General features: G+C 45.7%; 1 protein-coding gene across 1 annotated transcript in view; it reads left to right on the forward strand.

The window, feature by feature from the left end:
- Positions 1-26,801, forward strand: part of P2RX3 (purinergic receptor P2X 3) — a 451,883-nt gene that overhangs the window by 174,444 nt on the left and 250,638 nt on the right. The window contains exons 3-4 of the mRNA XM_073596991.1: positions 436-507; positions 16,172-16,235. Coding sequence (XP_073453092.1) covers positions 436-507; positions 16,172-16,235 — 136 coding nt within the window. The remainder of the gene's footprint in view (positions 1-435; positions 508-16,171; positions 16,236-26,801) is intronic.

Genomic DNA, 26,801 nt, shown 5'->3' on the forward strand with positions numbered 1-26,801 from the left:
AATGACCCCAAACACACTGCTAAAGCAACACTTGAGTGGTTTAAGGGGAAACGTGTAAATGTGTTGGAATTGCCTAATCTAAGCCCAGACCTCAATCCAATAGAAAATCTGTGGTCAGACTTAAAGATTGCTGTTCACAAGCACAAACCATCCAAAAAAAAAAAAAAAAACATCTTCAAAGTTGTGGGCATGTTCTGTAAATTAAATGATGAAAATCCTCAAGCAATCCATGTTAATTCCAGGTTGTGAGGCAACAAAAACACGAAAAATGTCAAGTGGGGTGAATACTTTTGCAAAGCGCTGTAATACATTTTTGGTTTTGGGTTTAATACTGCTTTAATGAAAATGATAAATGCACATCAGGTATGCTACAGAACAAAAGTACAAGCATAGTCTTTAAAGCTCTAGTTATGCTGTATGTTTTTTTTTTTTCAGGGGTCTTCTGTGTTTGTCATTCTAACAAAACTTATAACAACTCCAGATCAAGTGCAAGACCATTGTCCAGAGGTGAGTCAAACACCAGCAAAGTGTCTTCCTGTACTACTTTAAAGGGAACCTGGTAAAAAAAAATACTTTTTTTTATAAGTGTAAGCTCTGGGGTTTACACTTACCAACTTCAGTTTCTGCTAGTGGTGAGTAAATTCTTCTAAATTCCATTCCCTGGCCTGATCCAATGCTGCATCTGCCCCCCCCCCCCCGCTGCCTCTGCAGTGAGAACTGAGCAATCAAACACCGCTGATCTCTCAGTTCTCCCCCTTTGCTCTGAGCAGAGAGCCGTGACTGTCAGCCAGAGGCTCTTTGCTCTCCCCTCCAATGCTTACTGGAGCACTGGGCTGTGTAGGGGGAGGGATTGGCTCAGCCTCTCAGTGGATCGCTGATAGGCTGTCCCAGCTACTGGTCAAGACTTCTGGGCAGATCCTGACCATATGAATCTTTTCAGAGCCTGAACCAGCTGTGCGATGTCAGCCGACAGTGGACTTCAGCCCGCTGTTGGCTGAAAATGGATCACAGGAGTGCATGATCCATAGAAGTATGGCCAAAAAATCACTAGTAGCTGTATTGATATCACAAAGTGATATAAAATATCTATATTTCATAATAAAACAGCACTTAGTATAAAACATGAAATAAGTCACTTATTATAAATTGTACTCTTCTTCTGTGTGCAAATATCATATAAACCTGTGCAAAAATAACAATAATGTGCAAACTTATATAGCACCCCTCCTGCATGGGTAGAGAAGTGAACTCACGTCCAGCAGGGAGAAGGCCAGCATCTACTTCAGGGTGGACCCATGACCCTAGTGGGGAGTGTCACTTTCTTGGGATTAGGTCTCCAAAAGCAACAAGGGCTTCCACTCTCCATTAGCCCAAGGGAATGCCAGGATCCTCCAAGGATAGACACCAATCCCCCTCAAGCAAGCATCTTCTGGGCTCTTCTACCTTGGAAACTAAGAAAAAGGAGCAACAAGGGTGGGACTTTAAATGAAATGCGTGAATTCCCAGAAACGAAACCGATGAACAACTAGGAAAATGTATTCGATTCATAAAAATATAACATGCATATAATAAAAATATATCAATCACAATTAGAAAGAAATATTGGCAATAATAGCAGCAATTATACATGATTATATGAATACAACAGTTTTCCATGGTACACCAATTGGATATTAATACACAACCATATAATATAGGGTATTGTCTACAAAATAAGCCTCCAAAAAACTCCAAATAAAAAAGTAGAATTGCATGACGCTGGTGAAAAGTGTGACAATGGTAGCTCTACGCGTTTCGTGGCTATAGTGCCATATATTTTCCTTCTTTCGGGCAGTATCACTTTTGCATTCTTACTTACACACTGCCCTTCACTTCTATGGTATGGTCGTATCTTTATTTTCAACCTTCACTTTCCACTTCAGGTTTCACCTCGGGGGAACATGCCTGCCTTGGATGGCGCCTTGTAGGTTGCCCCCGCTGATCCGTCCACCTCAGCTCCCGGGGGGGTGGCGTCTCCGATTGTCGAGCAGTGTACGGCCTTCTACCACCATCCTACAAACCAAAATGCGTAAGCATGCACTTTGTGTGGGGCTCTTTTAATTACCTCACCTCTGTGTCATGTATATATTTACTAGACCAATTTTTTATATCTCCCTAGATAAGACACGCGCTTGCTCCTGATGAGTGGCACTATAGCCACAAAACGCGTAGAGCTACTATTGTCGCGTTTTTCACCAGTGTCATGCAATTCTACTTTTTTATTTGGAGTTTTCTGGAGGCTTATTTTGTAGACAATACCCTATATTATATGGTTGTGTATTAATATCCAATTGGTGTACCATGGAAAATTGTTGTATTCATATAATCATGTATAATTGCTGCTATTATTGCCAATATTTCTGTGATTGATATATTTTTATTATATGCATGTTATATTTTTATGAATTGAATACATTTTCCTAGTTGTTCATCGGTTTCGTTTCTGGGCATTCACGCATTTCATTTAAAGTCCCACCCTTGTTGCTCCTTTTTCTTAGACTAGTACAGGGATGGAAACACATGACCGCATCAGGTCATGGTTTCATTTAAAGTCCCATGGGATGTTCAGTCCCAAACCCTTCTCTACCTTGGAAACTTACCCTGCTACACTACTAGTGAGTGCCAGAGAGGACACAAATGCTCAATTGCACAGGATTTGCTTCTGTCCCATAACTGTTGCTCTAGGTGCCAGTGACACACAGTGGCAACTGTAGGGTACAGCTGCAATTGCCCCAGGCAGGGCCATCTTTAATACCGATTGGACCTTGGGCAAACGTTTTCTTGGGCTCCCCACCCTTCCATGCAATTTCAATCTCCATCTGCTCTGAGACATACATAAATTGGCAGTTTGCTTAATCAGATCAGGTAGCGATTGCGAATGATTGCCAGAGGTTACAGTGTATCATTACTACTCACTAACTGGCTGCTAGAGATTACAGCACACATTATGGCTCACTGATTATTTGCTAGAGGCTACAGCACATGACTTCTGCTTGTTGATTGGTTGCTAACGATTACTGTACATTCATACTGTTTACTGATTGGTTGCTAGAGGTTACTGGACATCCTTACCACTCACGAATTGGCTGTTAGAGGTTACTGCACATTATTACTGCTCAATGATTGGTTGCAAGAGGTTAGTGCTCATCATTACTGCTCACTGATTGGTTGCTAAAGGTTACAGCATATCATCTCCTCACTGCCTGCACACCATGGACTGGGGAGGTGAGGGGACCCATCAATAGACAGAAAACTCTGGCATACTAGGACTCCTGGGATCAGTGGCAAGGCTAGGGGGTTGATAGGATCAGTGGCAGTGGTGGGATGGGATTAGTTCGGAGGCAGTACACTGTGGCACATTCTGAATTATGTAGAGTAGGGATGTGCTTCGTGTTCGAGTCATCGGCTGTTCGGTCGTTCGCCGAATTCCGAACATTATGGGCCGTTCGCGCCAAATTCGTGTGGCGCGTCACGGCCCATAATTCACTGCGGCATCGCAGTGCATTGCTGGCTGATGATTGGCCAAGCATGCACTATGACCCGCATGCTTGGCCAATCACAGCGCCGTCTGATCACAGAGCCGTAATTGGCCAAAGCCAAGGAGGCTTTGGCCAATTATGGCTCAGGGGATTTAGTACACGCCCCACACTATATAAGGCTGCCTACACGGCGGCCCTGTGTAGTGTGTGTTCCGGTGTTGAAAGAGATAGACAGAGAGACAGTGTCATTTGATTTGAGTTAGATAGATTAGGCAGAACAGTCAGTCAGTTAGCTGCACTTACAGTGTATTGTGTATATATATATGCATCCCAGGTGTTGCATATATACACATATATACACTGTATTCAGTTTAGCTAGATCCGTTCCTGTTATCTTCCTACTGACAGGCAGGCTTGTCTTGTTACAGTAGTTACAGCTACCTGAAGAAAATTGCTGGTGTTCTTTTGATCCTATTAGTACCACAGTCAGGCAGCTAGATTATTTACAGTTAGTGCAGTGCGTCCTGCTCACAGTGTTCAGCTAAAACTACAAGTTAGTGGGGTGCGTCCTGCTCACAGTATTCAGCTAAACCTACAAGTTAGTGCAGTGCGTCCTGCTCACAGTGTTCAGCTAGATCCGTTCCTGTTATCTTCTTACTGACAGGCAGGCTTGTCTTGTTACAGTATTTACAGCTACCTGAAGAAAATTGCTGGTGTTCTTTTGATCCTATTAGTACCACAGTCAGGCAGCTAGACTATTTACAGTTAGTGCAGTGCGTCCTGCTCACAGTGTTCAGCTAAAACTACAAGTTAGTGGGGTGCGTCCTGCTCACAGTGTTCAGCTAAACCTACAAGTTAGTGGGGTGCGTCCTGATCACAGTGTTCAGCTAGATCCGTTCCTGTTATCTTCTTACTGACAGGCAGGCTTGTCTTGTTACAGTATTTACAGCTACCTGAAGAAAATTGCTGGTGTTCTTTTGATCCTATTTGTACCACAGTCAGGCAGCTAGACTATTTACAGTTAGTGCAGTGCGTCCTGCTCACAGTGTTCAGCTAAAACTACAAGTTAGTGGGGTGCGTCCTGCTCACAGTGTTCAGCTAAACCTACAAGTTAGTGGGGTGCGTCCTACTCACAGTGTTCAGCTAAAACTACAAGTTAGTGTGGTGCGTCCACCTCACAGTGTTCAGCTAAACCTACAAGTTAGTGCGGTGCGTCCTGCTCATAGTGTTCAGCTAAAACTACAAGTTAGTGCTGTGCGTCCTGCTCACAGTGTTCAGCTAAACCTACAAGTTAGTGAGGTGCGTCCTGCTCACAGCGTTCAGCTAAAACTACAAGTTAGTGTGGTGCGTCCACCTCACAGTGTTCAGCTAAACCTACAAGTTAGTGCGGTGCGTCCTGCTCACAGTGTTCAGCTAAAACTACAAGTTAGTGCTGTGCGTCCTGCTCACAGTGTTCAGCTAAACCTACAAGTTAGTGTAGTGAGACCTCTGCACAGTGTTCATCTAAAGCTACAAGTTAGTGCAGTGCGTCCTGCTCACAGTGTTCAGCTAAAACTACAAGTTAGTGCTGTGCGTCCTGCTCACATTGTTCAGCTAAAACTACAAGTTAGTGTGGTGCATCCACCTCACAGTGTTCAGCTAAACCTACAAGTTAGTGCGGTGCGTCCTGCTCACAGTGTTCAGCTAAAACTACAAGTTAGTGCTGTGCGTCCTGCTCACAGTGTTCAGCTAAACCTACAAGTTAGTGTAGTGAGACCTCTGCACAGTGTTCATCTAAAGCTACAAGTTAGTGCAGTGCGTCCTACTCACAGTGTTCAGCTAAAACTACAAGTTAGTGCTGTGCGTCCTGCTCACAGTGTTCAGCTAAACCTACAAGTTAGTGTAGTGAGACCTCTGCACAGTGTTCATCTAAAGCTACAAGTTAGTGCAGTGCGTCCTGCTCACAGTGTTCAGCTAAAACTACAAGTTAGTGCTGTGCGTCCTGCTCACAGTGTTCAGCTAAAACTACAAGTTAGTGTGGTGCATCCACCTCACAGTGTTCAGCTAAACCTACAAGTTAGTGAGGTGCGTCCTGCTCACAGTGTTCAGCTAAAACTACAAGTTAGTGCTGTGCGTCCTGCTCACAGTGTTCAGCTAAAACTACAAGTTAGTGTGGTGCGTCCACCTCACAGTGTTCAGCTAAACCTACAAGTTAGTGCGGTGCATCCTGCTCACATTGTTCAGCTAAAACTACAAGTTAGTGCTGTGCATCCTGCTCACAGTGTTCAGCTAAACCTACAAGTTAGTGTAGTGAGACCTCTGCACAGTGTTCATCTAAAGCTACAAGTTAGTGCAGTGCGTCCTGCTCACAGTGTTCAGCTAAAACTACAAGTTAGTGCTGTGCGTCCTGCTCACAGTGTTCAGCTAAAACTACAAGTTAGTGTGGTGCGTCCACCTCACAGTGTTCAGCTAAACCTACAAGTTATTTTTTTGCGAGCTCTGCACAGTGTTCACCTAAAGCTACCTGTAGAAGGTTGGTGGTGTTTTCCTGATCCTATCACTACCGCAGGCAGCTAAAAAAGCTACAAGTTAGTTTTTTGCGAGTTCTGCACAGTGTTCAGCTAAAGCTACCTATAGAAGGTTGGTGGTGTTCTCATGCTACAGGCAGGCAGTTGATTTTGCTAGCTCCAGTATCAGTACATATATATATATATATATATATATATATATATATATATATATATCCCAGCTTAGTGCAGCTACAGGCCATCAGTATGTCTGGAAGGCCAAGAAGGAGAGGCAGACAGTCACAATCCAATAAGAAAGGGCAAGCAGGCTCTGTGTCTAGTGCTGGTCATGGAGACGGTGCATCCTCATCAGCACGTGGCCGTGGGACACGCTTGGCCTTTTTTTCGGCAGCTGGCCGTGTTGAGCCGCAACATGCGGAAGACTTGGTCGAGTGGATGACCAAGTCGTCCTCATCCTCCTCATCCTCTCTCACCCATGCCCAGGGTACTTTGTCTGGCAAAGCAGCGGCCTCTTCCCTCGGCTCAATGTCATCAGTGACTCCTTCCCTAGCCCCACCATGTCCTCCTGAGGAGTCCCTCGAACTGTTTGACCACAGTGTTGGGTACATGCTCCAGGAGGATGCCCAGCATTTGGAAGGCTCTGATGATGATACTGAGCTCGATGAAGGCAGTAACATGAGCACAGACAGAGGAGATGCCCAAGAAGGACAGCAATCTGGCAGTCGTGCTCCCCCTGCTGCAGCATACTGCCGGGTTTGCTCCAGTGATGAGGAGGGAGGGGATGATGAGGTCACTGACTCAACGTGGGTGCCTGATAGGAGAGAGGAAGTGGAGGAGGAGGCGGCACATCACCAACGAGGCAGGATGCCCTCCAGGGGCCAGCCTAAGGGCAGCACATTGACTGCATCACACCCCAAAGCTCCACATGTGCAGGGCGCTGCAGTCTCTGCGCGTTATTCAAAAAGTTCTTTGGTGTGGGCCTTTTTTGAGACGAGTGCATCAGATCGCACCGCTGCTATTTGCAACATATGTCTCAAGCGTATCTCGCGTGGCCAAAACATCTCCCGCTTGGGTACCACATGCTTGACCAGACATATGTTGACCTGCCATGCAGTTCGTTGGCAAGCGTATCTAAAAGACCCACACCAAAGAACAAAGAGGACCTCTCCTTGCTCCTCATCAGCTGAGATCTCCAACCCCACTATACCTTTAGTCCTCTCTGAGACCTGCACTGAGAGGAATGAAGGTGTAGAATTAGGTGTGTCACAGCCAAGTACTTGTGGGCAATCTTCTTTTGGTACACCGACGTCAGATTGTACCAGGCAAATTTCCCTGCCCCAGCTGCTGCACCGCCAAAAGAAGTTTGCTCCCAGCCATCCACATGTGCAGCGGTTGAATGCTAGCTTGGCAAAATTGCTAGCACTTCAACTGCTGCCTTTTCAGTTGGTAGACTCTGCCCCCTTCCGTGAGTTTGTGGAATGTGCAGTTCCTCAGTGGCAGGTACCCAAACGCCACTTTTTCTCACGGAAGGCGATTCCGGCTCTCTACCGGCATGTGGAAGGCAATGTCCATGCCTCGCTGGACAGGGCGGTCAGCGGTAAGGTGCATATTACCACTGACTCATGGTCCAGCAGGCATGGACAGGAGTGTTACCTAAGTTTCACGGCGCATTGGGTGACTCTGCTGACAGCTGGGAAGGATGCAGGACAAGGTGCAGTAGTGTTGGAGGTTGTTCCGCCACCACGCCTCCAAAATGCTAATAATTGTGACACACCTCTCTCCTCCACCCCCTCCTCTTCTTCTTCCTCCATGGCCTCTTCCTGTGCTTTGTCCTCGGAACCAGCGGTGCTCCGTAGCCGTTCAAGGGGCTACGCAAGTACGCAGGCCAAAAGATGCCATGCGGTGCTTGAGCTGGTGTGCTTGGGGGACAGGAGTCACACTGGGGCAGAGGTTCTGTCAGCTCTGCAGGGGCAGGTTCAGAGGTGGTTGACACCACGCCAACTTAAGGCAGGAATTGGTTTGCGACAATGGCACCAACCTCCTCTCTGCCCTCCGACAGGGACAAATGACCCATGTGCCCTGTTTGGCTCACGTCCTTAACTTGGTGGTGCAGCGGTTCTTGGGCAGGTACCCGGGCTTACAGGATGTCCTGAGGCAGGCCAGGAAAGTCTGTGTGCATTTCCGCCGGTCATATAATGCCAGTGCTCGGCTGGCGGACCTCCAAAAGGAGTTTAACCTGCCCAAGAACCGCCTAATCTGTGACATGCCCACCAGGTGGAACTCAACGTTGGCCATGCTGCAGTGGCTGCACACGCAGCAGAGAGCCATCAATGAGTACCTGTGTGACTATGGCACCAGGAAAGGGTCAGGGGAGCTTGTTTTTTTTTCCTCACACCAGTGGGCCATGATCAGGGATGCATGCACTGTCCTGTCACCATTTGAGGAGGCCACAAGGATGGTGAGCAGTGACAGTGCATGCATCAGTGACACTGTCCCCCTTGTCCACCTGTTGGAGCACACACTGCATGGAATAATGGACAGGGCACTTGAGGCAGAACAGAGGCAGGAAGAGGAGGACTTCCTTAGCTCTCAAGGTCCCCTTTATCCAGACAGTGTTCCTGCGTGCCCGCCGATCACACAGGAAGAGGACGAGGAGGAGGAGGAGGAAGATTGTGTCAGTATGGAGGTGGAGCCTGGCACTCAGCATCAGCAGCAGTCTTTAAGGGATCAGTCCCAAGAAACACATGGACTTGTACGTGGCTGGGAGGAGGTGGCTGCGGACCATGTCGTCCTTAGTGACCCAGAGGACTCCGGACCGAATGCCTCAGCAAACCTACGCTGCATGGCCTCCCTGATCCTGCAAAGCCTGCGTAAGGATCCTCGTATTCGTGGTATCAAGGAGAAGGACCAATACTGGCTGGCAACCCTCCTTGATCCACGTTACAAGGGTAAGGTTGCGGACCTTATCTTGCCATCGCAGAGGGAGCAGAAGATGAAACATCTTCGGGAGGCCTTGCAGAAAGGTCTGTGCAACGCGTTCCCAGAGACTGGGAGGTTACAAACTCCTGTTTCTGGACAACATGTTGCTGAGGCTTCGGTCAATCAAAGAAGGAGCGGTGGAGAAGGTGGCCGTCTGACCGATGCGTTCAGACAATTTTTTGGTCCGCAGCCCCAAGGTATGATCGGTTCCAGCAACCATCGCCAGCGTCTGTTTTACATGGTGCAGGAATACCTAGGGGCAAGATCTGACTTGGACACCTTTCCCACCGAAAATCCTCTGGGTTACTGGGTCTTGAGGATGGATCACTGGCCAGAGCTTGCACAGTATGCAATTGAGCTACTGGCCTGTCCTGCATCCAGCGTTCTTTCGGAACGCACATTCAGTGCTGCTGGAGGCTTTGTAACCGATCACAGGGTGCGTCTGTCCACCGACTCGGTCGATCGACTGACCTTCATAAAAATGAATCAGTCTTGGATCACCACCAGCTACCAAGCACCTGATGCTGATGTAACCGAATAATTTTTTTTGAAATCTCAGATCCCTTCAAAGACTGCCTATACTGATGCTGAGTGACTATCCCTGAGAAATTATCCTCTTCCTCCTCAATCATCACGCTGATAGCTTGTAAGAACATTTTTGGTTCTGGGCGCCACCACCAGTGCCTAAGGCACAATTTTTCAGCCCCTGTTTAACAGGGGCGTGTAATTACAATTTTTGATGCAATACTTTGCAGCAGGGCTCGTTTCTGCGTTACAACTAGAGTGTCTGTGAGGGGTTGCAGTGTTGTGCACCAGCACCAGTGCCTAAGGCCCAATTTTTCAGCCCTTGTTTAACAGGGGCGTGTAATTACAATTTTTGATGCAATACTTTGCAGCAGGGCTCATTTCAGCATTCCAACTAGAGTATCTGTGAGTAGAGATGAGCCGAACACCCCCCTGTTCGGTTCGCACCAGAACATGCGAACAGGAAAAAAGTTCGTTCGAACATGCGAACACCGTTAAAGTCTATGGGACACGAACATGAATAATCAAAAGTGCTAATTTTAAAGGCTTATATGCAAGTTATTGTCATAAAAAGTGTTTGGGGACCTGGGTCCTGCCCCAGGGGACATGGATCAATGCAAAAAAAAGTTTTAAAAACGGCCGTTTTTTCAGGAGCAGTGATTTTAATAATGCTTAAAGTCAAACAATAAAAGTGTAATATCCCTTTAAATTTCGTACCTGGGGGGTGTCTATAGTATGCCTGTAAAGGGGCGCATGTTTCCCGTGTTTAGAACAGTCTGACAGCAAAATGACATTTTGAAGGAAAAAACTCATTTAAAACTACCCGCGGCTATTGCATTGCCGACAATACACATAGAAGTTCATTGATAAAAACGGCATGGGAATTCCCCAAAGGGGAACCCCGAACCAAAATTAAAAAAAAAAAATGACGTGGGAGTCCTCCTAAATTCCATACCAGGCCCTTCAGGTCTGGTATGGATATTAAGGGGAACCCCGGCCAAAAAAAAAAAAAAAAAATGACGTGGGGTTCCCCCTAAATTCCATACCAGACCCTTCAGGTCTGGTATGGATTTTAAGGGGAACCCCGCGCCAAAAAAAAAAAAAAAACGGCGTGGGGTCCCCCCAAAAATCCATACCAGACCCTTATCCGAGCACACAACCTGGCAGGCCGCAGGAAAAGAGGGGGGGACGAGAGTGCGGCCCCCCTCCCTCCTGAACCGTACCAGGCCACATGCCCTCAACATTGGGAGGGTGCTTTGGGGTAGCCCCCCAAAACACCTTGTCCCCATGTTGATGAGGACAAGGGCCTCATCCCCACAACCCTGGCCGGTGGTTGTGGGGGTCTGCGGGCGGGGGGCTTATCGGAATCTGGAAGCCCCCTTTAACAAGGTGACCCCCAGATCCCGGCCCCCCCCCTGTGTGAAATGGTAAGGGGGTACATAAGTACCCCTACCATTTCACGAAAAAAGTGTCAAAAATGTTAAAAATGACAAGAGACAGTTTTTGACAATTCCTTTATTTAAATGCTTCTTCTTTCTTCTATCTTCCTTCATCTTCTGGTTCTTCTGGCTCTTCTGGTTCTTCTGGTTCTTCCTCCGGCGTTCTCGTCCAGCATCTCCTCCGCGGCGTCTTCTGTCTTCTTCTCCTCGGGCCGCTCCGCACCCATGGCATGGGGGGGAGGCTCCCGCTCTTCTCTTCTTCTCTTCTTCTCTTCTTCTCTTCTTCTTTTCTTCTCTTCTTCATTTTCTTCTCTGGGCCGCTCCGCAATCCATGCTGGCATGGAGGGAGGCTCCCGCTGTGTGACGGCGCTCCTCGTCTGACAGTTCTTAAATAACGGGGGGGCGGGGCCACCCGGTGACCCCGCCCCCCTCTGACGCACGGTGACTTGACGGGACTTCCCTGTGGCATTCCCCGTGACGTCACAGGGAAGTCCCGTCAAGTCACCGTGCGTCAGAGGGGGGCGGGGTCACCGATTCTCCCCCCCCCCCCGTTATTTAGCATGGATTGCGGAGTGGCCCGGAGAAGAAAATGAAGAAGAGAAGAAAAGAAGAAAAGAAGAAGAGAAGAGCGGGAGCCTCCCCCCCATGCCATGGGTGCGGAGCGGCCCGAGGAGAAGAAGATAGAAGACGCCACGGAGGAGATGCTGGACGAGAACGCCGGAGGAAGAACCAGAAGAGCCAGAAGAGCCAGAAGAACCAGAAGAACCAGAAGATGAAGGAAGATAGAAAAAGCATTTAAATAAAGGAATTGTCAAAAACTGTCTCTTGTTATTTTTAACATTTTTGACACTTTTTTCGTGAAATGGTAGGGGTACTTATGTACCCCCTTACCATTTCACACAGGGGGGGGGGCGGGATCTGGGGGTCACCTTGTTAAAGGGGGCTTCCAGATTCCGATAAGCCCCCCGCCCGCAGACCCCCACAACCACCGGCCAGGGTTGTGGGGATGAGGCCCTTGTCCTCATCAACATGGGGACAAGGTGTTTTGGGGGGCTACCCCAAAGCACCCTCCCAATGTTGAGGGCATGTGGCCTGGTACGGTTCAGGAGGGAGGGGGGGCCGCACTCTCGTCCCCCCCTCTTTTCCTGCGGCCTGCCAGGTTGCGTGCTCGGATAAGGGTCTGGTATGGATTTTTGGGGGGACCCCACGCCGTTTTTTTTTTTTTTTTTGGCGCGGGGTTCCCCTTAAAATCCATACCAGACCTGAAGGGTCTGGTATGGAATTTAGGGGGAACCCCACGTCATTTTTTTTTTTAAATTTTGGCCGGGGTTCCCCTTAATATCCATACCAGACCTGAAGGGCCTGGTATGGAATTTAGGGGGACCCCCACGTCATTTTTTTTTTTTTTAATTTTGGTTCGGGGTTCCCCTTTGGGGAATTCCCATGCCGTTTTTATCAATGAACTTCTATGTGTATTGTCGGCAATGCAATAGCCGCGGGTAGTTTTAAATGAGTTTTTTCCTTCAAAATGTCATTTTGCTGTCAGACTGTTCTAAACACAGGAAACATGCGCCCCTTTACAGGCACACTATAGACACCCCCCAGGTACGAAATTTAAAGGGATATTACACTTTTATTGATTGACTTTAAGCATTATTAAAATCACTGCTCCTGAAAAAACGGCCGTTTTTAAAACTTTTTTTTGCATTGATCCATGTCCCCTGGGGCAGGACCCAGGTCCCCAAACACTTTTTATGACAATAACTTGCATATTAGCTTTTAAAATTAGCACTTTTGATTTCTCCCATAGACTTTTAAAGGGTGTTCCGCGGCATTCGAATTTGCCGCGAACACCCCAAATTGTTCGCTGTTCGGTGAACTTGCGAACAGCCAATGTTCGAGTCGAACATGAGTTCGACTCGAACTCGAAGCTCATCCCTATCTGTGAGAGGTTGCAGGCACCAGCACCAGTGCCTAAGGCCCAATTTTTCTGCCCGTTTAACAGGGGCGTGTAATTACAATTTTTGATGCAATACTTTGCAGCAGGGCTCGTTCCTGCGTTCCAACTAGAGTGTCTGTGAGGGGTTGCAGTGTTGTGGCACCAGCACCAGTGCCTAAGGCCTAATTTTTCAGCCCCTGTTCAACAGGGCATGTAATTACAATTCTTGATCTAATATTGCACAGCAGGGCCCATTTCTGCACCCACCAAGAGCGAGTGAAGACTTACAGTGTTGTGGCACCAGCACCACCACCACCACCACCACCAAAGGCCCAATTTTTCTGCCCTTGTTCAACAGGGGCATGTAATTACAATTCTTGATCTAATATTTCACAGCAGGGCCCTGTGAGGGCTTACAGTGTTGTGGCCACAACAACACCTAAGGCCCAAATTTCTGCTGAGTATATAGGGCAGGCCCCTACTTTCAAACATCTAACTTACAAATGACTCCTACTTGCAAACGGAAGGAGACAACAGGAAGTGAGATGAAATCTACCCCTAGGAAGGGAAATTCTCTCCTGTAAGAGTTAATATGGGAAAAACATTTCACCTTTCCACTGATGCTTTCCAATCCTTGTTCCACAAAAAACCCCAAATTTTCAAAAAACATTTGTAATTGGGACAAAAAGTGAGGTGAAATCTTCTGAAGAGGAGGACAGACAGCAAAACAAATGTCACAGGGGTGATAACCCTTCCCTATGTTTTCCAAAAAGCTTAAAAAAGATTTTTTGGCTGGAGCTAAACACGTTAAAAATGTACCCGTTCAAAATTACAAACAGATTCTACTTAACAACAAACCTACAGTCCCTGTCTTGTTTGCACCGCCTGTATACTGCTGTTCAGAGTATATAGGGCCTGGTTGCTTTCCTAATTTTAATTTGGGTGCGGGGTTCCCCTTAATATCCATACAAGACCCAAAGGGCCTGGTAATGGACTGGGGGGTACCCATGCCGTTTGTCTCACTGATTTTCATCCATATTGGCAGGACCCGACATTACATTAAACCCGCAAGCAAGCAGAGATTTTTTCCTTTAAAAATGACATTTTGTGCAGGGACTGTTCTAAACATGGGAAACATGCACCACTTTACAGGCATACTATAGACACACCCCAGGTACGATATTTAAAGGAATATTTCACTTTTTTTTTTTTACTTTAAGCATCATTAAAATCACTGCTCCCGAAAAAACGGACCTTTTTAAAAGTTTTTTTTGCATTGATACATGTCCCCTGGGGTAGGACCCGGGTCCCCAAACCCTTTTTAGGACAATACCATGCAAATTAGCCTTTAAAATTAGCACTTTTGATTTCGAACGTTCGAGTCCCATAGACGTCAATGGGGTTCTAACGTTCGTGCGAATTTTCGGTCCGTTCGCAGGTTCTGGTGCGACCCGAACCGGGGGGTGTTCGGCTCATCCCTAATGTAGAGCAAAGCTGGAAATCTTTGGCAAGTATATAGTGGTGGATTCTACACTGACCACCAATGTAATGGGGAAGTTACAATGACCATCTAACGCGAGGGAGAATTTACACTGACCACCTATGTGAGGGGTAATTTGCACTGACCACCACGTAATGGGGGATTTTACACCACCCACCAATATAAAGAGGGATTTCTACACTGACAACAATGTAATAGGAGCATTTACACCAACCACCAGTGTAAGGGGGAATATACAAGGACTTCCAAGTAAGGGGGAATTTACACTGACAACCATTGTCGAGGAGATTTGTACTGACTACCAATGTAAGGTGACACTTCCACACCAACCACCAATGTTAGGGGGGATTTACACTGACCACCAGTGTAAGGGCAATTCTGCCCTTATCACCAATGTAAAGGGAAATGTACATTGATCACCAATGTAATGAAGAATTTACACTGACTGTCAATGTAATGGGGGATTTTACATCAACAACCAATAAATGGGGGATTTCTGCACTGGCCACCAATGTAAGGGGGAATTTACACTCACCACCAATTTAAAGTAGGCTTCTACATGGACCACCAATGTAAGGAAGGATTTGAGACTGACCACAAATGCAAGTTTGTTTTTTTAGCGACTACCAATATAAAGGGAAGTTTCTACACCGGCCACCAATGTAATTAGGATTTACATTGACCACTAATGCAATAGGAGCATTCACAGTAACCACCAATGTAAGGAGAGATTTACACTGACCACCAATGTAAGGGGGAACTTCAAACTGGCCACTAGTGTGAATAAAAGGATTGTAAACGAAGCCCCAATGTAATGAGAAGACTTACACCACCAATGTAACTGAGACATTTAGACTGCGTTCACATTTGTGTGTGTTGGGAATGCATGTAAAAATTGCTTTCCTGACACCACAGAAACATGCTGCCCTTTAGCAGACACACAGCAGTGCCATTAATGGTTAATGACACCCTCGTGCATCTGCTGAGATGTGCGTGTTCACATGCACCAAAATTCACGGTGCTATGGCACTATGTTATTTTGAAAAAGGGTTCCACCTCCAATTGATTACCTTTGCAGAACAGGCTGATGTTAGGCTTAATGACCACAGATATAGGCAGGACTTTCAAGCATGCCCCTTTTCCTCCCCAGTGGGCAGCATTCAGCAGAAGTGATGGTGGATATGACCTCAGGGAGGTATGATATACATATGAATGCTGCCGCTTTTTACATATCAATGCAGGTTATTTACATGTAAACACAGGGTCTGCAGGGGAGCCATCTGTACATAGCAATAGGGCAGAGCTATCAGGACACAGCATGGGACTAAAACTTCAAGGGACAAGGGAATTTAAACTGGGATAGTTGGCAAGTATGAGGCAGCTTCTCTGGGCCCCACAAAAATGATGGGGCTCAGGGAAGCTGCCCCTTTTGCCCTGCCTGGCCCCAGGTAAACAGCTCCCTAGGAAAAGTAAATGTATATACTGACTAAAATACAGGCTGGCTTCACTTACAAACAGATTCGCCAAGGGAGTCAGTCCGACTAGTAATCTGCTGCAAATATAGTTAATCTAACTTGAATCAATACACTTATTAAGACTTTATTGCTTTATTGTTCTGGGTAAGTTGCACACTATGTAGTCAAGTTAGGATGAGAAACACAGTCCATTAGCTTGCACCTTTAGTTAATCTCCCATATTTAACAGGTTCCCTTTAATTTCTAGAAGGCTAAACCTAATATTTTCCTTCTCTGTTTCCATTCTAGAGTGATGAGAAGTACAAATGCACTACAGACAGCAAGTGTACAAGAAACAGGCCTACGTCCAACGGTAAGATTGTCATATTTACTTACCTGTGGGTCACATGTCTGTTTGAACTTTAAGATCTGGGAGGTCTATAGCTAGTCAGAGTACAACATTATGCTTGCCATAGCTGTCTGTTTTTGTAAAGTATACTAGGCATAAATTGAACTTGTTCAACCTTTTGGTTTAAAATCCTGATTCTGAAATCACTACTTAGATTCCGGATCTAAAAAATGTGAGTGGTAGAGTACTGAACCCAAGGTAGAAAAGACTTGAAATCCAAATTTTAATGGCAGCTTTCTGTCAACGGGGATACTCCTGTGGGTCCCCAGAGTAGTCTAAATATTGTATAAAGGTCGAGAGCACCACAGTAATTGGAGAATACTGTACAACAAACGTCTAAATAAAAGATAAGGTAGTTGACTGGTGACCTGAAGTAGCACAACCTTAGCCTTTTATTTTGCCGTTTGTTGACCAATACTCTTTGCAATTACTGCCAGAATCAAAAACCCTGATGAGGGGTAGTTTTGAGCCCCTGCATTATGTCAGTTTTATCATCTGACCTCTTGTCATGAGCATTAAAGATTTATTAGTCTCACACTAGATCTGTGGTGCTCTTATACGTTCTACATGCATTTTCCATTTGGAACAAGCTTTTAGGAGGAAACATCATAATTTTTAGACTTCATTAGCTGTATGCAAGTGGACAAGGCTTTTATTTGTCTTACCTGTGCATTCTAAAAAAAAAATACCAGTAGTCACTTTTGTGTTGGGCCATTGCAGCTTTACCAGCTGTCTGTCCTGGGGCAGTGTAGTTTCAGCAAATCAGGAACAGGCGCCAAGCTGGAGTTTCCAAGGAGTGGTCTTGGCTCAAAGGGGTGATATATGAATGAAAATAGCAGCAATTTTACGTAACAATTTTGGCAAACAAGTCCCATTTAAATGAAAAGTGGCCATTACAATAACACAGGTGATAGCAATATTTTAAAGGCACATGCCTTCTTTGTGAGACAATGCACAAGAAAAATTATATTAAAGCAAAACTAAACCCTCTTATCCCCTACAGCCAAAGAAGCAGCCATTTTAGAAACCCATGGTTCATCTGCAATTGCCATGGTGCTGCACGTGTGATCAGTTATACACCAGCCATTTAATGGCTTAAAAGTTTGGTTTAGAGCACAAGAAAATATGACATTTATTATTCACAGCATGCCTTGAATGTAACTGATTTGGTAACTCCTTAAACCAGTAGGTTTACATTCCATTCAGCCAGGAGCAGTGATTTTCTGGGTCTGCTCTAGATGCAGTGAACTAAATGGACTTGTGTCTTTTTTCAACCAGACTAACTAAGTGACTAACTATGCTCTGTATTTTGGGAGACCTATGAAGGGGACCGTATGTCATTTTTCCAGCAATTTAAATTGTATAATTTATTTTCTTTGTAAAAATTACTTTTGCTGTAGCACATCATATAAAAAGATTGACAAAAATATAGTGTAGAGTCAATCCCCCCCCCCAAAATGCAAACCAGACCCTTTGAATCTGGCATGGATCTTAAGGGGGTACCCCATGCAAAAAAAAAGAAAGAAAAATGGTGGGTAAAAAAACTACAGAAAGTTGGGGCTACACACTTGTAGCGCCACCCCTGAAGGAGCCGCATGGTGATTTTTGGGTTTTCTGTTCTGCGCCTCAACTCCAAGAATAACTTCAACGCCTCTGGTACACCTGATTAGATATAACCACTACAAACACTTTTAAGGACACAAGTAGAAAATCCTGTTATCCTGGCTGTGGATTGTTACCAGAAACAGACAGACACACCTGGTAGCGATAAACAAGTTGAATATATTATCACCGTTTAAAATATGTGTAAACTTACAGCACTGTTTAAACCTTACTGCAGAGTATCAGTACAATATATATGACAACCTTTAATATTTAGCAGCTGTAAATATAGAAAGGAAAAAAAACACAATAATCTATATACCTATTACATGGGCGCTGAGAGGGAGGAGAGAAGGTTTTTCGACTTTTCAACTTCTTCTGGGCCAAAACACTGTTGAGAAATAAACAAAAAAAATGTATTAAACAGTTTTTTAGCATTACAGGTCCTGGGGTGAAGAGTACTTGTGTTTTATGCTAGCAAATGGCGGTGCCCTTGTTTTAAGAGTAGGTTTAAACAAGCTCAAATGAAGTAGTAATAATCTATAGATTTGTAAGGACAAACCGGCTAAAGGTGGCAGCTCCAAACAAGCATCCTCTGACACTAGAAAGGGGAATTAGTGTCTGCATGCAGTGTCTGTACTGTGTTAGGAAGGATGTTGGGTTTACACCCACTCACAATCCTCAGTGTGGTGACACAACAGAAATCCCAAATGCTGGTTCAGACTTCTGGCGATGTGGTAAGACACCTGATCACCTACTGATGGCTGATTGGGATGACTGGTAGAGAAGCTGGCAAGAGGCCTGGACAGTGGCTGATCCAGTACCTGGATGGGTATTGCAATCCCTGAAGTGGTGTGGGTCGTCTTCTCTGGGCGTTGCTGGGCTTTTGAGCAGGGTCCCTGGGCTGAATGGTGGCAGACTTTTGTGGCTTCGTCTCTATCTTCCTCCGAGCCACCTCAGCCTTCTCTCTCGCTCTCTCCCTCCCCAAGATGGCACTCCTCTCAGCACCTGTCCTCTTACCATGCTTCAGGTGCCAAGGCGGGCACCACTTAAGGGACTTTTGTGAACTTGTCTCTCTCTGACGGCTTCCCCCCAGCAAAATCCTCAGTCTTCTCTTCCTCTCTCCTCTGCAACCCAAACACTGTCCCCCCTTCTTTTGCTTGGACTCCCAGCTATCCCTCCCCCTTCCTTTTGGGCATGCTGGGGGCTGTAATTTTCAACTTGTAAATTCCAGTTGTCCACCTGTCTTTGGGACTACATGTCCCATGATGTACTTACTGGTCCCCTCTGATTGGTCCCTTGCTGCTAACAGGGGAAGGGGGGGTGAGTGGGGGAAGGAGACAGTGACAGCCCGCAGCTCTCCTGCTCTCTGTCACAGCGCCGTGACTCAGATCCGCCCCGTGGAGGAGCGAGCAGGGGGGGAAGAGCCTGCAGCCACTCCTGTCTCCCGTTGTGGGGCGGCGTGCGATTTGAGTGGGGGCGTTGAAGGGGAGCCCACAGCTTCCCTTCTCCCCTGTCACGGTGCCACCATTGTGTTAACTCAGCGGATTTGAGCAAGGGAAGGTCCTACTAGTTTGTCAGGGAATCTGCCAGGAGTAGGGTAGCTAGCTTGTCCTGTTGTCTGTATTCATGCCCCCTTCTTGATGGGCTTCAGGTTTTGCTTACATCTCTGTTGGGCCCCAGAGGGCTGGTGTACAACTACTCTCAGCAACCGGGCACCCAAGGTCGAGGAAAGGGGTTGTATGGTCACTCAGAAACGGCAGCAGGGGCCCTCTGTAAAAATGTGGGCTTCAGCTGTGGTTTCTTTGCATCTTTGATTATGGAGCTAAGGGCTGTAGGTGGGCACCTGGTTGGCTCCTTCACCGGGGCCCTCTGCGGTTTCCCGCTGTCTTTGAATGCTGGGTTTCAGTTTTCAGTGGGCTTGGACAAACACGTCGGTAATGCCCCACTCCTCCACAGTTAAAGCAAACCCCTTGACTGGCTTCTTGACCTGGACAACTACAGGGTTTGCGGACTGCTTGTATTCCGAGACTTCTTCGCCAGGTGAGACAGTGATTCTGGATGTCAGTAGAGTCATCATCTCCATCAATTGTGACAACCTGGGTTTTCAAAAGCTCTATCTCTGCATTACCATCAGCTGCAGTAGCTACTCTAACCCCAGCAGCAGGCTCTGATTTCTGGGTCTTCTTTTTGCTTTCCAGCATGGCCTCCTCTTCTCGTACAACCCGGATTAATTCAGGATATTTTAAGACTCTTCCATCTCTCCGAGTTTTCAGCTGGATTGCGATAGGGTCTAGAGGTTGAGCTCCCCTCAAAACCTGTTGTGCCCGGACCCTACTGACCTGGGATCCAAGCCCTTTTTTTTAGTAATACCTGGTGCATTATCTTCTCTAGACACCTCATATAGTCAGATAGCTTGTTCCCTTCATTTTGATAGGTATGCTTGAACTGATACATAAGGTCAGAGGCCTTTTCTGTTCACCCAAACACATCTTGCAGAATACTCATGAGCAGTACAATCCTGTTTGTTAAGTTTTAAATTGTGAATGGCTTCTGAGGCAGGACCCCTTAAGCACTCAGTAATTCTCAGTTTTTTCTGGGTCTCAACATCTAAATTCATCTAAAGCTTATATAGTTTGCTCCAGACACTCCTCAAAGCTGTCCTTTCTGGCAGGCACTGGTTGCTTTCCTGAAAAAGCCCTCAGTTTTCGATATCCAGACCTACTGTTTGTTGGGCTATTCTTTTGGCACATTTCCACGAAGTCTCCCATGATGCTGCTTACCCTAAACTTTCTGGGCTCACATCCAATACATTCAGCTGGTTTAGATGAGCTTTGACATTAGGTCTAGAGGTTGAGAAACCTCTTTGAAAACAAGTAGGGATCCCTTTCCCCCACTCTATTAGTGCAGGAGTTATCTCGATTGGGTTTGACGTCCATCACCCACACCTTCTGATCTGAGACTAGTGTCTTCATAGCTTGTCTGATCTGTTCCTCTGTCCAGGCCACCCCAGGGATGTTGATTACAACACTTGACTCTCATTGTCCATTATCTTCCTCACACCACTAGGTTGCAGTGGCAGGGTCCATCTTGACAGTCTCTAGGGCATTTTTTTGGAGATTTGCTAGTGGAAGAGGATCCCAGACGAGCCCACACATGTAGCGCCTCCCCTGAAAGAGTCGCCTGGTGATTTTGGGTTCTCTGTTCTGCGTCTCAACTCCAAGAATTACCTCAACTGCTCTGGCACACCTGATTAAATAAAATCACTGCAAGTGCTTTTAAGAACACAAGTAAAAAATACCATTATCCTGGCTGTGAATAATTACCAGAAACAGACACACCTGGTAGTGATGAAAAAGTTGAATATATTATCAAGGTTTAAAATATATGGAAACTTACAGCACTGTTAAACCTTACTGCAGAGTATTAATACAATAGAAATGACAACTTTTAATATTTAGCTGCTGTAAATATAGAAAGGAAAAAAACACAATAACCTTTATGCCTAATACATGGGCGCTGAGAGGGAGGAGAGAAGATTTGTTGACTTCTCGGTCAAAACACAGTTGAGAGATAAAAATTAATAAAATCGTTTTGTAGTGTTACAGGGCCTTGGGTGAAGAGTACTAGTGTCTTCTGCTAGCAAACAGTGGGGCCCTTGTTTTAATAGTGGGTTTAAACAAGCTCAAATGAAGTAGTAATCATCTAGGATGTTACGTAATTTATAAGGAAAAACCGGCTGAAGGTAGCGGCTCCAAACAAGCATTCTCTGACACTAGAAAGGGGAATTGATGTTTGCAGGCTGTGTCTGTACTGTGTTAGGAAGGATGTTTTGTTTACACCCGCTCACCAATCCTCTGTGCGATGACACAACAGAAATCCCAAATGCTGGTTCAGGCTTCTGGCGATGTAGTGAGTAGGGTTGCGCCGATACCACTTTTTTAAGACCGAAAACAAGTACCGATACTCGCTTTTTTTTTAATGCCATGTGACAGTGGCAGCACTGATGGGCACTGATGACGCGTGGACTGTTTCATTAGTTTCTACATTTATTTATTTTATTATTTTTTTAATATTCTGCTGTTTCCAACCAGTCACACAAACCAAGTGAATTCTTAGAAACTGGAACTCAGGAAAAGAACATACAGTGTAATACTGCTAGATAACATCCACTTCAAACCAACCACGTGAATAAAGTGGCACTTTGTTGGGGGATAGCCTGCAAATGACTTTTGGGCACTGGGTTCTGCGTAAGGCAATTTCCAGACCCAACTTTAGGTTAGCTGCCGAGTGCATTCCAGGACCAGAGTTTTTGGCATTGCCTCAACACTTTTTGTCTCTGACGACTTCCTATGTAATAGGCCAGTTGGACTGCGTACCGGGAGCTACCTTGGTTGTTCGGTTCCATGGGTACATTTAAAATTTCCACATTTTTCTGGTTTCTGACTGGCTCTGACCCCATATCTTCTAAGTGTGCTCCTGTACCTTTCTTCATGAAGTCTATAGGTGATCTGCCTTAGCCCTAGCCAGCTTCTAAACTATTGGTCACAGTGGCTTTTCCTGATTTGGAGTCACTCCAAGCTTTGCCTGCAAGATTAGCCTTGAGGAGTCACAGTCTTCAGCTATTGTTCCAGAATTTAAAGAGACAGTTCAATCTCTGATTGATGCACTGCAGGGAATGGAAACTCTTTGACATGCCCTTGACTGCCCTCTGACTGCTTACTGGACTTCCCATTTATAGGGGATTTCATTAAACACTGGTCTTCACCCATTGTGGATCTGCCAGTGGCCCACTTTAACAGGCAAACCACTAGGGCAGTGGAGGGTATTCTTACCACTAAGTATTCTACCAATCAGCAGTTGAAATCCCTCTTTAAAACCCAGTTCTTGCTGGTGGGCTATACCCTTTCACCCTATTCTGATAGTGACTTCAAAATGTCACCATAGCAAAATGGTCAAAATTCCTTAAAAGAGATGGCCCCACTGCCGCAGTGGACTCTTGATAGAACACTGATAGTGGAAGTGGAACAGATGAATGGAGCACCATGCTTGTCACCTGTATTGCACTTTTGTTAATACTCATGTGCACAACACTGAATAAAGTGCTGGTGTGCAGCCCCTTACGGTCCTCGAGGGATAATGTCTCTTTGAACAGACCCTTGACACTATTATCACTGGAGGCAAGAGCACTCATGTGCCTCAGTGTAAGAAGGAAAAGATCTGCAAAGTCGTTCATTGCCCTACTCCTAGGGTCTGTACTGTACATCTAGACCTCACAAACATATTTCTCTGAACATCTGCAAATCTGGATTAGAAAACCTCCTAAACCCTCTGAAAAACCTTAATTCAAAAGACGGTGCATGGTTTACTTTCCACAGTGGGTAGACATTTGGTAATTTTTGTGAACTCCTGGATATTTTTTGCCCTTTTCTCTAGGGATATAACCTGTACGTTTGATTTCAGCTCTCTCCAACTCCTTGCCTTGAACCTTTCTGTTTTACTGCACAGATTAGCAGACTTACTTCTGCCCTTGTGGGATCTCACCTGGCCATTGTTCTCTTTCCCAGAGAGAACATCTGTCTCTCCTGGGGCCTGTCTAAACAAAGATTTTGCATGATGGTATTAACTTGATTTTTCATTTGTTCACTCTGTGGAAACCATCAGTTAAACTTACAAAAGTGTCATGGGTGAATCCAGCTTATAACGAACCTTCTGTGGGAGGATAGCATCTGAAAGTTCCCTGTGGTCTGCAATGGAGCTGTGAGAGAAGGCAGGAGAAAGAATGTTTAGGTTCTTTATGGAGTAGGGGATGCAACGTGACTAGATCCAACAGAGATGCTGGCCACAAGGATCTTTTAGATGGTGTTTTCCTGCAGAAGGGTATATCATTAGGGATGAGCTGAACACCCCTCGGTTCGGTTTGCAGAAGAACAAAAAATTAGTTCGAACACGCGAACACTGTTAAAGTCTATGCAACACGAATGTGAAAAATAAAAAGTGCTAATTTTAAGGGTTAATATGCAAGTTATTGTCATAAAAAGTGTTTGGGGACCTGGGTCCTGCTCCAGGGGACATGAATCAATGCAAAAAAAAGTTTTAAAAAAGGCCGTTTTTTCGGGAGCAGTGATTTTAATAATGCTTAAAGTGAAACAATAAAAGTGAAATATTCCTTTAAATTTCGTACCTGGGGTCTGTCTATAGTATGCCTGTAAAGTGGCGCATGTTTCCCGTGTTTAGAACAGTCCCTACACAAATGACATTTCCAAAGAAAAAAAGTCATTTAAAAGTGCTTGCGGCTATAATGAATTGTCGGGTCCAGCAATATAGATAAAAGTCATTGACAAAAATGCCATGGGATCCCCCAGTCCATTACCAGACCCTTTGGGTCTGGTATGAATATTAAGGGGAACCCCAAACCAAAATTTTTTAAAAAATTGCGTGGGGGTCCCCCAAAAATCCATACCAGACCCTTATCCGAGCATGCAACCTGGCAGGCCGCAGGAAAAGAGGGGGGACGAGAAAACATGCCCCCCCTGACCCATACCAGGCCACATGCCCTCAACATGGGGAGGGTGCTTTGGGGTAGCACCCCAAAGCACCTTGTCCCCATGTTGATGGGGACAAGGACCTCATCCCCACAACCCTTGCCCGGTGGTTGTGGGGGTCTGCGGGTGGGGGGCTTATCGGAATCTGGAAGCCCCCTTTAACAAGGGGACCCCCGGATCCCGGCCTCCCCCCCTGTGTGAAATGGTAACGGGGTATAAATGTACCCCTACCATTTCACAAAAAAGTGTCAAAATGGTACAAAAGACAAGACACAACTTGGGACAAGTCCTTTATTAAAAAATAATAAAAAAAATGTCCCATTAAGTCTTCTTCTCTCTCTCTGCCGACGGACCAAAAAAGAAAAAGAAAAAGAAAGCCACAACCGACCCGCCTCCATGGAAGGCACCCACCATATGACGCGTCCTTGCAGGTGACAGTTCTTTTATAACTGAGGGCTGGGCCACACAGTGATGTACCCGGGTGACCCCGCCTCCCTCTGACACATGGGGACTTCCAGATTCTGATAAGCCCCCCGCACGCAGACCACCAGAACCACCGGGTAAGGTGGGGACAAGGTGCTTTGGGGGGCTACCCCAAAGCACCCTCTCCATGTTGAGGGCACGTAGCCTGGTACGGTTCAGGAGGGGGGGCACTCTCTTGTCCCCCCTCTTTTCCTGCGGCCTGCCAGGTTGCGTGCTTGGATAAGGGTCTGGTATGGATTTTTGGGGGGACCCCCATGCCATTTTTCTTTTAATTTTGGCGCGGGGTTCCCCTTAAAATCCATACTAGACCTGAGGGGCCTGGTATGGAATTTGGGGCGACCCCCATGCAATTTTTTTTTTTAATTTTGGTTCAGGGTTCCCCTTAATATTCATACCAGACCCAAAGGGCCTGGTAATGGACTGGGGAGATCCCATGCCATTTTTTCGGTGACTTTTATCTGTATTGCCGGACCCGACAATTCGTTATACCCACGAGTACTTTTAAATTACTTTTTTTCCTTTAGAAATGTCATTTTGTGCAGGGACTGTTCTAAACATGGGAAACATGTGCCACTTTACAGGCATATTATAGACACCTCCCAGGTACGAAATTTAAAGGAATATATCACTTTTATTGTTTCACTTTAAGCATTATTAAAATCACTGCTCCCAAAAAAACGGCTGTTTTTAAAACTTTTTTTTGCATTGATACATGTCCCCTGGGGCAGGACCCAGGTCCCCAAACACTTTTTATGACAATACCATGCAAATATGCCTTTAAAATTAGCACTTTTGCTTCTCCCATGGACAATTATTTAAAGGTACTCGTGGCTGTAAAGGACTTTTTTTCCTTTAGAAATGTCATTTTGTGCAGGGACTGTTCTAAACATGGGAAACATGTGCCACTTTACAAGCATACTATAGACACCCCCCAGGTATGAAATTTAAAGGAATATTTCATGTTTATTGTTTCACTTTAAGCATTATTAAAATCACTGCTCCTGAAAAAACGGCCATTTTTAAAACTTTTTTTGCATTGATACATTGATACCCAGGTCCCCAAACACTTTTTATGACAATACTAAACATATAAGTCTTTAAAATTTGCACTATTGATTTCTCCAATAGACATTTAAAGGGTGTTCCGCGGCTTTCGAATTTGCTGCGAACACCCCAAATTGTTCGCTATTCGGCGAACAGCCGAACACCCGATGTTCGAGTCGAACTTATGTTCAACTCGAACATCGGGCTCATCCCTATATATCATAAGCTGGATTCACCCTTGGCGCCCATATAAGTTCAACTGATGTTTTCTAAGCTCACAAATGTAAACCCTATTTTGTTAGAATTCTAGTGTATTTCTGTGCGCTGAACTGAAATCTCATATATTGTTATCAGCTTTCTCAGTTTATCTTTTTTGAACTACAGAACACCTTCCCTCTATGTAATGGAAAGAAGGTGTTTATAGTTCAAAACACAACAGCAACCTAGAGTGACATCATTGTTCCTTCATCGATGCAGTACAGTGCATGGACATTGTCAATCTGGAGTAAGTGTGGTATTGAAGGATCACAGGGTAAAAATAAAGGAAAAAAGCCTGAAAAATGCAGCCACTACATTCAAAGTGGTTCTAAAGGTTTGTTTTTTTTTTACCTTAATGCATTCTTTCTAAAAAAACCTTCTGCATGCAGGACCCCCTAGCCCCCCCACCCCTTATGCTTACCTAAGGCCGAGCTTGATCCAGCACCATGCCTCTCAAGCAGCGGCTCTCTCTGCTCTCTCCCTTCTCATAGGCTCAGAGGCAGCTGCTATCAATCACAGCCAGTGAGGGGGGAAGGGGCAGGGACCCACGATCTGTGTGTCAATGGGCACACAGAGCATGGGTCAGGAATGAGTCTGC

The sequence above is a fragment of the Aquarana catesbeiana genome, linkage group LG08 (assembly GCF_042186555.1).
Source record: "Aquarana catesbeiana isolate 2022-GZ linkage group LG08, ASM4218655v1, whole genome shotgun sequence".
In the NCBI taxonomy this organism is placed as follows: Eukaryota; Metazoa; Chordata; class Amphibia; order Anura; family Ranidae; genus Aquarana; species Aquarana catesbeiana.